Source organism: Barbus barbus (assembly GCF_936440315.1).
Source record: "Barbus barbus genome assembly, contig: SUPER_3_unloc_2, whole genome shotgun sequence".
Lineage (NCBI taxonomy): Eukaryota > Metazoa > Chordata > Actinopteri > Cypriniformes > Cyprinidae > Barbus > Barbus barbus.
In genome coordinates this window covers 26,845-39,999 of record NW_027636828.1, presented here as the reverse complement: position 1 = coordinate 39,999, position 13,155 = coordinate 26,845, and the positions used below count along the sequence as shown (strand labels likewise).

At 32.9% G+C, this 13,155-nt stretch overlaps 1 protein-coding gene across 1 annotated transcript; it reads left to right on the top strand.

Annotated features, from left to right (window-relative positions):
• Positions 1 to 5,252: 5,252 nt before the first annotated feature.
• Positions 5,253 to 9,869, top strand: LOC306860230 (uncharacterized protein). Its single transcript, XM_079401820.1, has 7 exons — positions 5,253 to 5,313; positions 5,483 to 5,562; positions 5,677 to 5,727; positions 6,358 to 6,426; positions 6,542 to 6,652; positions 9,048 to 9,236; positions 9,332 to 9,869. The coding sequence occupies exons 2-7, from the start codon at positions 5,514 to 5,516 to the stop codon at positions 9,556 to 9,558; spliced, it is 696 nt and encodes a 231-aa protein (XP_079257946.1). The 5' UTR covers positions 5,253 to 5,313; positions 5,483 to 5,513; the 3' UTR covers positions 9,559 to 9,869.
• Positions 9,870 to 13,155: the final 3,286 nt, after the last annotated feature.

The following is a 13,155-nucleotide window of genomic DNA, read 5'->3' as shown; positions in this document are numbered from 1 at the left end:
AAATACTCAGGAAGTAATGTGTACTTACATTGAAAATACACAAAAACTGCCCACTTAAAATAAAGTGTGGAACATTGTAAATACTCAGGAACTAATGTGTACTTACATTGACAATACACAAAAACTGCCCACCTGAAATAAAGTGTGGAACATTGTAAATACTCAGGAACTAATGTGTACTTACATTGACAATACACAAAAACTGCCCACCTAAAATAAAGTGTGGAACATTGTAAATACTCAGGAACTAATGTGTACTTACATTGACAATACACAAAAACTGCCCACTTAAAATAAAGTGTGGAACCATTGTAAATACTGAGGAAGTAATGTGTACTTACATTGACAATACACAAAAACTGCCCACTTAAAATAAAGTGTGGAACCATTGTAAATACTCAGGAAGTAATGTGTACTTACATTGACAATACACAAAAACTGCCCACTTAAAATAAAGTGTGGAACATTGTAAATACTCAGGAACTAATGTGTACTTACATTGACAATACACAAAAACTGCCCACTTAAAATAAAGTGTGGAACCATTGTAAATACTCAGGAAGTAATGTGTACTTACATTGACAATACACAAAAACTGCCCACTTAAAATAAAGTGTGGAACCATTGTAAATACTCAGGACGTAATGTGTACTTACATTGAAAATACACAAAAACTGCCCACTTAAAATAAAGTGTGGAACCATTGTAAATACTCAGGAACTAATGTGTACTTACATTGAAAATACACAAAAACTGCCCACTTAAAATAAAGTGTGGAACCATTGTAAATACTCAGGAACTAATGTGTACTTACATTGAAAATACACAAAAACTGCCCACTTAAAATAAAGTGTGGAACCATTGTAAATACTCAGGAAGTAATGTGTACTTACATTGAAAATACCTAAAAACTGCCCACTTAAAATAAAGTGTGGAACCATTGTAAATACTCAGGAACTAATGTGTACTTACATTGACAATACACAAAAACTGCCCACTTAAAATAAAGTGTGGAACCATTGTAAATACTCAGGAAGTAATGTGTACTTACATTGAAAATACACAAAAACTGCCCACTTAAAATAAAGTGTGGAACCATTGTAAATACTCAGGAACTAATGTGTACTTACATTGAAAATACACAAAAACTGCCCACTTAAAATAAAGTGTGGAACCATTGTAAATACTCAGGAAGTAATGTGTACTTACATTGAAAATACACAAAAACTGCCCACTTAAAATAAAGTGTGGAACCATTGTAAATACTCAGGAAGTAATGTGTACTTACATTGAAAATACACAAAAACTGCCCACTTAAAATAAAGTGTGGAACATTGTAAATACTCAGGAACTAATGTGTACTTACATTGACAATACACAAAAACTGCCCACTTAAAATAAAGTGTGGAACCATTGTAAATACTCAGGAAGTAATGTGTACTTACATTGAAAATACACAAAAACTGCCCACTTAAAATAAAGTGTGGAACCATTGTAAATACTCAGGAAGTAATGTGTACTTACATTGAAAATACACAAAAACTGCCCACTTAAAATAAAGTGTGGAACATTGTAAATACTCAGGAACTAATGTGTACTTACATTGACAATACACAAAAACTGCCCACCTGAAATAAAGTGTGGAACATTGTAAATACTCAGGAACTAATGTGTACTTACATTGACAATACACAAAAACTGCCCACTTAAAATAAAGTGTGGAACCATTGTAAATACTGAGGAAGTAATGTGTACTTACATTGACAATACACAAAAACTGCCCACTTAAAATAAAGTGTGGAACCATTGTAAATACTCAGGAAGTAATGTGTACTTACATTGAAAATACACAAAAACTGCCCACTTAAAATAAAATGCGGAACATTGTTGATACTCAGGAGGAAATAATGTGTACTAACACTGAGAATACAGGAAAAATACATTTTAATACATAGAAGTTACATGCAAAATTTAGAAAGTTGATGATTAAAAAAAACTATGTAACCACATTAATTTGTTATAGATATGAAATTTACAAGCACTCTGGATCTACATATATTTACCCTATTTCATATTAGAACAACTACTTTTTTAACGCTGTTCTTCATGACTGCAAATTAATGGATTTTGAAATCCTTTCTTATGTCATGAAACAGCTGAGCAATTACTCCTTCTTTGTTTCGTTTGCCTAACCAATGATACCACTGAATACATTTCAAATGCTCTTTCAAGAGCTGACTGCTTTTGTTGCCTCTGTGCTTGTAAACCTGTGACTTGATGCTTTGCCATGCACGTTCTATGTGCTGTGTATGGCAACCAGTGTTTGGATCAACAAAGTTTTCTGAATGGTTGACAGTGAAATGTCTGTAGCCATGTCTAGGAAGAGCCTGAACATATGCTCTCCAACAGTCACTGAAAATGGTGGATCCTTTTCTCACGTGCCTTCTGATAATGGGTACGAGAGTCTGTTTTGAGCGGTTTTTGACAATCTTTAAAATTGGCAAACGTCTGTGGCCCTTGATTTCTAGCATTCCAAACACCCAGTTGTTTCTTCTCCATGTAGTTCGAAAACGACCACGGTTATACTAGAAGAAAAAAAAAGAGGCAAATTTAGGTGCTGGAATTAAGCCAAAAATGTCACCAAATATTTCATTAATTTCTACAGTAAAACAGTCAAATAATTTTGTTTTTAAATAATGATATTAAAAAAAACTTTTGTCCAGCAAATAAAAAAATAATAACCCAGTTTGCTGTCATGTTACAAAAACAACAAAATAGAGACCCCTGCAAAACAATGTGTTATTTTAAAATGACATAAATAAAATAAATAAATAAATAAAGTGAAATAGGAAAACAGTTAGAAAATTGATATCGCTTGTTTACAGACACAATCAAAATTATTCAACCCTGCAGAGTCTGTAACAATTTCCAAGTGTACGTTTTTGTTTTGTTTGTTTGTTGTTTTGTTTTTTCAGATCCAGAGTTTAAAAATAATACATAACTCTTTGTTGGCATATTAAAAATGATAATGTCAATATACAATTTTTTAGTTATAAGATTTTGTCATAATACAACTATGTATAGTAAGTAAGTTTTCATCCCTTATTCAACTTCCAATTCAATTTCCATGACATTTTTAAAAGTTCATGGAGAAACAGTTTGCAGCCATACCAAACCTTCCAGGGCATGGAAGAAAAAGCACAATTTCATCAAGGGGAATAAGATGTTTGAGCAGAGAAGCTGAGAAAAACCCTAAATTTACTAACAAAGACTTTCTAGGTGACCTGATGAAGGAGGGAAAACACCTCAAGCATTGACTTCATGCCTAGACGCCTCAGCGAATACCACTCTTGTACAACAGCAAATAAAGGTTGACTTGAATATGCTAAAAGGAATTTAGATAGGCCTGTAGTATTCTATAAGAATGTTTTATGGAGTGATGAGACCAAATTGGAACTTTCTGGACCCATGGATGACGGATCAGCAGAGCTGTATGTCTAACACACAAAAAAAGCAAGGCTAATCAGCAGAAGAACACCATCCCACTCCATCTTGACTTTTAAAATCTAGATTTAAAAAAATGTATCTCTCTTTTTTTTTTCAAATTAACCTCAGTTGTCCATGCTCCATTTACCTTTCTTTTATGCGCAAACTTCGACTCATCAATGGAAATGAACTTGCGTCTTGATTTTCCACCCACTGTAAGACCAGTTCTTCTTCTCAGTCTCTGTAGTGCAGCTATGCATATCTGAATAACATAAGATATTAATGAATAGCATGCAATGTTTAATTGCTGTGTTTCTGTATTCATTATAAAGAAGTACCAAACCTTCCTGATGGCATTTGTCATACGGGACAGTGTTCTTGAACTTCTAGCTATCTGATCCTCTATCAGGTCAATTTGCCTGAGTTGGAGACCTTGTGCAAATCTGAGAACAAGGAGCACTTCACTAGTACTGACTTTGTAAATCATTATGTGTACAGCACTGTACAGATAAATAAGCCTTTCTCTTTTTATAACCACTCACCGGTAAATAAATTCCAACCATTTAATAAGTTGTACTCTACTTTGGCTGAAAAGTGAACCTTTTCTTACAGATGATGAAACTTTGCGATGACCCTTTCTTCTGCACAACCTGAAATAAAATAAATCAAAAGCAATAAAGTGAAGTATAAAAAATTGTAACTGCCAATACAATATTTTGTTTTAACTGTGACCCAGAAAAAGATGTTAGTTGAAAATAGATAGTTGACATGCAATGTCATTCATAAAGCAATAAGCCCCAAGACGCCTTGGTTTACACTGCATTTAAAACAGCTACCTTAGCTGCACTACATTCACTGTAAACCAAGGCTTCACAGAGCTTATTGTTTTTATAGAATGGTTAGTTAGACCACAAAAATAATTATTTTAATAAATAACAGGTGTATGCAGAGTAATTTACAAAGGCTTTGGTGTTCAACAAATCACTTACCAATCAGAATCAAGGACCGTAACAATCTATTTTATAATACTTCCTTTCTTATTAATTGAGATTCAAAAATGCTAATTAAGTTAAATGTACAAAAAGCTGAACAAAAAAATATATTTATTTTAATATGCTTAAAAAAGCAAACAACCATATACTAGACTGTATTTGTAATGTTTTATATCTCAAAAAGTTTACGTCATATACATCATATTCAGATTTTTTTTCTTTTATCTATTGTTATATTATTTCTTTTATTTGTAAGATAATATTATGTTAAAGTCATAAATAGTATAATGGAAATGCATTTTACATACACAATGCTTTATATTTAATCAAAAATATAAACGTTCTCATTTACATTCATATGGATTTTAACCAAAATATTAATATTGAAAACACATTTAGTAACCTGTAACAGTGTACAGTAGATGTGCACAAATACAGTATCTTTATTGCAGTACTTACCATATATAGCCATCTTTGCTCTTGTGATTGGTCAGCTTCATTTCCTTTCCGCAAACGCGACAAGTTGGTGCACCATGAAGCAGTCTCTTCTTGATTAACCATTTTATTAAAGTTTTCTGATGAGATCCTCCTCTGCAGCGATGTAGAAAGTGATGTATTTGCTCCGATAAATTCATTTTAAACACATCACTATAACACCCTTCGTGATCTCAACCTCTACCCTAAGTGTTTTCTGTATATATCTTAATTTTAAATACGGGAGTGGAACACCCAATCAGAGGTCTGCATTTAGATGCGTCACGCGCGTGCGCAGTCAGAGCTACTTGTGATAGCTGGCGGTCTTTTTTGAATTTCAACGGCTGACGACTGAACGAAGGTATGGCTGTTTACAGTTAAACACAATATTATTATGTAATATCGACTGTAATATGACGTGAATTAACGGAGTCTGTTTAAAAAGTATATTGTGTTGTATCAACCGTACCATGACAAGAGAGGAACTTTAGAAAGCATATCTTTAACCGCTAACCTTATATTGATAACAGAGACAGGATTTCGTTTCTTAACACTCCAATTATGTTGCGGAAGAGGAAGACAAAAAGACCCCGCACCCTCCCTGTTCTAGGTAAAGAAGAAATTATTATCCTACAGTAGTGTTTACTTGATTATAGCACGTGAATAATTTTAGTCACTCTCAGTTATCAATTTACTGGCTTCACTGTAACTACTATTTTCACAGAAGAGAACAGCGAGGTAGCCAAGCAGTCTGTGAGTCGTGAAAATAACCCAGGTAGATTCATTTTATTACATTTCTTTGGGACATTCTATTATGCAGTTACATGCACATTATTTTAATGTAATTCAACTTGATGTAACCCATATTAATTACGGAACTTTCATTACCCACATGAGAAAATACTATAGTAATTTATAGTAAGTAGTACTATAGTGTTTTTGAACCATACTATAGTAAAGTGTATTATACTGTATATTTTATAGTATTTACAACACTTTGTTAATGAATGCTACAGAATACTGTAGTATTAACTATAGTGAACAGATAAACTAATAAATACTGTAGTATACTTTAGTTTTAACTACAGTAAACTGTAGTGTATTATATTATAATATACCGTATAGTTGTAGAAAACTTAGTAATGTTACAGTATTGGGTAAAGTAATTTGTTTATATAGCTATAACTTAGTTGTTATATTACCACAGCAACTATAGAATTACCACAACAAATTAATTAAAGTAACGTTACTTTACTATAGTATGGTTCAAAAACACTATATTATTTACTATAAATTACTATAGTGTTTTTTCATGTGGGAATATTTAGTTAAATATTTTAACAATATTATCATAATATTTGCTTTTTTATATCGTTATCAGAACTATGTTAATTTTGTTTTACAGAGGACTCATGCCCAGACACTGCACCTGTTGCTAGCTGTTCTTTGGACAGACCAAGTGAAAGTGAGAAAGGTGAGATTAAATCTGTATGGCTACAAAATCCGGATAAGACTGTTATTTCAAACCTGACCTTTGATGGAACATAAACTATAAGTGACTGAACATAAAGTTGCATATCTATGTTAAGGACTCCAGGCAGCTGCTGCTGAGGAATCACCGGTGGACAATCTTTTGAAACGGATAGAAGAATTAGAGGAGGAACGTGACTTTCTTAGGCACACTCTTGCGTCCGTCTGTGGTGAGTAATGCTAAGCCATGTAAGATATAATCATAGTCTTGATATGTAATGTTGCTTTTTACACATGGTTACATTTGACAAGACTACAGGAATAAACAATGAATACACTATTTTGAGTGGTAACTTGCAATTACTTTAAAGTTACCTTAAATATGCTTTAAAAATAAAAAATGTGTTATTGTGGCTAGTATACATTCCTGTTAATTAGTTTTTAGTCATTCAGTATTACTTTTCGCAGGGCTCAGCATTTAGCCTTGTCATGTAATTTGTCATTCACTTGTCCGAGTAAAAAAGTTACTTGTCCGGAAAAAAATTTGATTTTTTGTGTTGTAAATTTATTCTGAAGCAATATTCTCATCAGTGTTCTATCAGCTTACATATTTAATTCACCATATTTTAGATATGCACTGACTGCAATTTTCTTGGCCGATTTCCGATTTTTTGGAAGTGTGGCCTGCCGATTCCGATTTTCTTTCTAAGAACTATAATTGACAGCATATACAAATAAAATCTATGCAAATTTTAATGCAAAAACTATTTATATAATAAAAGAATGATTATACATTACAATTCCCCCAATCTGGACTAAGTTACATTTCTTTCACTTAAACAGCTCTCAAAATAAAGTGCTCTGACTGTGACTGGAAAGAGGAAGAAATAGTTAACATAAAATGAGTTGCTGTATGTAACAAAACAGATGTCCTTTCCCACTATGTTTATAAATGGTAATTTTTTCCCCTAACCTTATAAATAGTGTCATCTTTCACATCAAATTCTTACTTTGTTTCAATTAATTCAGTTAGCATAATAAGAAACTGTAGAGTTGTTACTATTCAAATGAAATTAGTATTAACTAACTCTAGCTTTCCACTGCTGAGGAAACAGAAGCTGCATCTGAAGTGGTATTAGATGCATTTACACAGTTTGATGAAGGTGAGGTGTCATAAATGCATTTACACTGCAAAATCTCAAATGCATAACTCATTTTAAAAGATTAATATTTGACATTTTTTTAAACATAAATGTTGAAAAAATGCAATGACACTTTTAAATATGACTAAACCACTAGTAGGTGGCGGCAAATGTCTGTTTTAATGAGTGAGTCATTTATTCATTCATTCAACCGATTCATTCAAACGGCTGATTCATTCAGAAACGAGGCAAGAATGGGCCACTGAATCATTGACTCACTCGATTCGTTCAAAAACGTGGATTTATTCAGTAACGAAACACCGCTGTGTGTTACTTGGAGACACAAAACAGTTCTGCTGTGGCTTTGATTGAGCTATATTTTCGTCAGCGAAATTGAGCAAAAACAGTCAATATTTTGCCTAAATTCTAAGTCACTTAATTTTAACTTCATGTTTATTGAAATACTATTGTATAAAATCAGTGTCACATTGCAATCATGTTGATATTTGGGGAAACATCATGGCCGTATAATGTTGCTTATCTAAATCATATTTTGTAAATATCTTTTTTTTCTTTTCTACCGCAGTATGCATCTATAAATGTCTGTGAGTTACTATGTGTGTGCTGTCTCTCTCACACACTCACTCAGGCTGTGCAAGCCTCATCTAGCACGACATAAATACATTATCAGTCGCCGTTTACACTGAATGCCTGCCAATAAAAGGATCCGCTCGGTATCGGCTAGACATGCGACACCGATCCGACACCGAGCAGTCACCGATACGGGCCTGTCATGCTAAAAATCGTCCGATTCCGATCACTGGCCGGTCAATCGGTGAATCTCTACCATATTTGTGATATTTACCCTGAGGGCATTTTTTCCCCCACTTTAGAAATGGCATTTTTTTCACCTAATCGTATGTATGCTTCATCTTTCATTTTTACATTTGATTAATAAATTCAGTTGTAAAAGAGCAGTTGTAATAGGGCTGTTTCCAATTAAATTAAATAATTTACACTAAAAAGAAATTACAATTTACAACTGCATTTAATAATGTTATAATTGACCATTACAATTGACCATTGTCCCTATGTATTCTCTTACTGCTTGTAACTGGTCTTTTTATGAATGATTTAACTTCCTTTTTATTAAAATAATAATAATAATAAAATGTTGACATTAAAATCACATTCCTGTGATATGACTTGATCCTCTCTATCTGTGAGGCAGTGCTGCTGTTAACACAGTTCCATTCAGATCAGCCTCCATTTTTGTATGCAACGCTCGCTTTTCACAATAAAAATAGCAACCACTGGGTAAAATTAGACTTACACTACGTATGTTTTTCTTGTTCGATAAGCCGTTTCACTCAGAATGTCACAATGCAATAGATCTTCATTTGCAACTTTAATTTCAAGCCAACATTAAAGGTGACAGCCATTTCTCAGAAAAACATAATTTAATAGAAAATCTTTCTTTTAGGCAAGGAAAAGAAAAAGAAGAAGAAGAAAGACAGTAGTGAGAGTGATGAGTTAAACTCTTCATCTTCGTCCTCCTCCTCCTCCCTCCCATCATCTTCATCGGAGGATGAAAGATGCCGCAAAAAAAAATCTAAAAAGAAAACACAAAAAAACAGGTCAAGATCTGCATTCTCCAGTGCTACAGTAAGAGGTAAATCCATTTTGTGAATTGATTTTTGATGAAGATACCATATGTTTTGTATAATTTGTAATAAATGAACAAACTGTTTATTTTATGTTCAACAGCCAAGTGTCCAGATGACGTTCTGAAGAGATACAAAAAAGTTCTTCGAGCATACAAAAAGGAAGGAAGCATGACAAGAGCTTTCACGAAAGTTGGAGTGGACATAAACACCCTTGCTCTCTCTGCAGTTGTGGCTGAGATTCAAATGATTGACCCAGAATTTTATCGTTCCATCCCCCAGTTCCAGCCTCAGCAAGAGAAGCTTTTTGATTTTGCTCAGAGGCCTTGACAAATGAGGTGAAAGCCTCAATTATCTCAGCAAAAAAGAGTGGGCAACTCCTGCCAATTAAATACAAATTTCGCTAAAGGCTGTTTATTTCTGTTTTAATTTGATTATTTGGGGTATTTTATGCATTCAATTTATGTTTTCCTGTATTAAAGTATATAGAAAGAAAAGTGTTTACACATAAGGAGCAATCTTGTGTGACCTGAGTACAGCTTTTTGTTTTAGTTACATTTTCTCAAAGTTAAAGTAGTCTAATTATGTTGTAAAAGTTTCAGAAATAGACTGTTCCTGTTTATCTGAAAGATTTCATTACAAAAAAACTGCATGTGTTGTTTTTCTTTGCATGTCCCAGCATTATTAGCAAGTTTAAATAAGAATACCGTAATTTTATTCTGCATGTAAATAATGACCTGATAGACTTCCTTTTACAACAGATGGATAGTTTTTGTGTATTTTCAATGTAAGTACACATTACTTCCTGAGTATTTACAATGGTTCCACACTTTATTTTAAGTGGGCAGTTTTTGTGTATTTTCAATGTAAGTACACATTACTTCCTGAGTATTTACAATGGTTCCACACTTTATTTTAAGTGGGCAGTTTTTGTGTATTTTCAATGTAAGTACACATTACTTCCTGAGTATTTACAATGGTTCCACACTTTATTTTAAGTGGGCAGTTTTTGTGTATTGTCAATGTAAGTACACATTACTTCCTGAGTATTTACAATGGTTCCACACTTTATTTTAAGTGGGCAGTTTTTGTGTATTTTCAATGTAAGTACACATTACTTCCTGAGTATTTACAATGGTTCCACACTTTATTTTAAGTGGGCAGTTTTTGTGTATTGTCAATGTAAGTACACATTAGTTCCTGAGTATTTACAATGGTTCCACACTTTATTTTAAGTGGGCAGTTTTTGTGTATTGTCAATGTAAGTACACATTAGTTCCTGAGTATTTACAATGGTTCCACACTTTATTTTAAGTGGGCAGTTTTTGTGTATTTTCAATGTAAGTACACATTACTTCCTGAGTATTTACAATGGTTCCACACTTTATTTTAAGTGGGCAGTTTTTGTGTATTGTCAATGTAAGTACACATTAGTTCCTGAGTATTTACAATGGTTCCACACTTTATTTTAAGTGGGCAGTTTTTGTGTATTGTCAATGTAAGTACACATTAGTTCCTGAGTATTTACAATGGTTCCACACTTTATTTTAAGTGGGCAGTTTTTGTGTATTTTCAATGTAAGTACACATTACTTCCTGAGTATTTACAATGTTCCACACTTTATTTTAAGTGGGCAGTTTTTGTGTATTGTCAATGTAAGTACACATTAGTTCCTGAGTATTTACAATGGTTCCACACTTTATTTTAAGTGGGCAGTTTTTGTGTATTGTCAATGTAAGTACACATTAGTTCCTGAGTATTTACAATGGTTCCACACTTTATTTTAAGTGGGCAGTTTTTGTGTATTGTCAATGTAAGTACACATTACTTCCTGAGTATTTACAATGGTTCCACACTTTATTTTAAGTGGGCAGTTTTTGTGTATTTTCAATGTAAGTACACATTAGTTCCTGAGTATTTAAAATGGTTCCACACTTTATTTTAAGTGGGCAGTTTTTGTGTATTTTCAATGTAAGTACACATTACTTCCTGAGTATTTACAATGGTTCCACACTTTATTTTAAGTGGGCAGTTTTTGTGTATTTTCAATGTAAGTACACATTAGTTCCTGAGTATTTACAATGGTTCCACACTTTATTTTAAGTGGGCAGTTTTTGTGTATTGTCAATGTAAGTACACATTAGTTCCTGAGTATTTACAATGGTTCCACACTTTATTTTAAGTGGGCAGTTTTTGTGTATTGTCAATGTAAGTACACATTAGTTCCTGAGTATTTACAATGGTTCCACACTTTATTTTAAGTGGGCAGTTTTTAGGTATTTTCAATGTAAGTACACATTAGTTCCTGAGTATTTACAATGGTTCCACACTTTATTTTAAGTGGGCAGTTTTTGTGTATTGTCAATGTAAGTACACATTAGTTCCTGAGTATTTACAATGGTTCCACACTTTATTTTAAGTGGGCAGTTTTTAGGTATTTTCAATGTAAGTACACATTACTTCCTGAGTATTTACAATGGTTCCACACTTTATTTTAAGTGGGCAGTTTTTGTGTATTGTCAATGTAAGTACACATTAGTTCCTGAGTATTTACAATGCTTCCACACTTTATTTTAAGTGGGCAGTTTTTGTGTATTTTCAATGTAAGTACACATTACTTCCTGAGTATTTACAATGGTTCCACACTTTATTTTAAGTGGGCAGTTTTTGTGTATTTTCAGTGTAAGTACACATTACTTCCTGAGTATTTACAATGGTTCCACACTTTATTTTAAGTGGGCAGTTTTTGTGTATTGTCAATGTAAGTACACATTAGTTCCTGAGTATTTACAATGGTTCCACACTTTATTTTAAGTGGGCAGTTTTTGTGTATTTTCAATGTAAGTACACATTACTTCCTGAGTATTTACAATGGTTCCACACTTTATTTTAAGTGGGCAGTTTTTGTGTATTTTCAATGTAAGTACACATTAGTTCCTGAGTATTTACAATGGTTCCACACTTTATTTTAAGTGGGCAGTTTTTGTGTATTTTCAATGTAAGTACACATTACTTCCTGAGTATTTACAATGGTTCCACACTTTATTTTAGGTGGGCAGTTTTTGTGTATTGTCAATGTAAGTACACATTACTTCCTGAGTATTTACAATGGTTCCACACTTTATTTTAAGTGGGCAGTTTTTGTGTATTTTCAATGTAAGTACACATTAGTTCCTGAGTATTTACAATGGTTCCACACTTTATTTTAAGTGGGCAGTTTTTGTGTATTTTCAATGTAAGTACACATTACTTCCTGAGTATTTACAATGGTTCCACACTTTATTTTAAGTGGGCAGTTTTTGTGTATTGTCAATGTAAGTACACATTAGTTCCTGAGTATTTACAATGGTTCCACACTTTATTTTAAGTGGGCAGTTTTTGTGTATTTTCAATGTAAGTACACATTACTTCCTGAGTATTTACAATGGTTCCACACTTTATTTTAAGTGGGCAGTTTTTGTGTATTTTCAATGTAAGTACACATTAGTTCCTGAGTATTTACAATGGTTCCACACTTTATTTTAAGTGGGCAGTTTTTGTGTATTGTCAATGTAAGTACACATTACTTCCTGAGTATTTACAATGGTTCCACACTTTATTTTAAGTGGGCAGTTTTTGTGTATTTTCAATGTAAGTACACATTAGTTCCTGAGTATTTACAATGGTTCCACACTTTATTTTAAGTGGGCAGTTTTTAGGTATTTTCAATGTAAGTACACATTACTTCCTGAGTATTTACAATGGTTCCACACTTTATTTTAAGTGGGCAGTTTTTGTGTATTTTCAATGTAAGTACACATTACTTCCTGAGTATTTACAATGGTTCCACACTTTATTTTAAGTGGGCAGTTTTTGTGTATTGTCAATGTAAGTACACATTAGTTCCTGAGTATTTACAATGGTTCCACACTTTATTTTAAGTGGGCA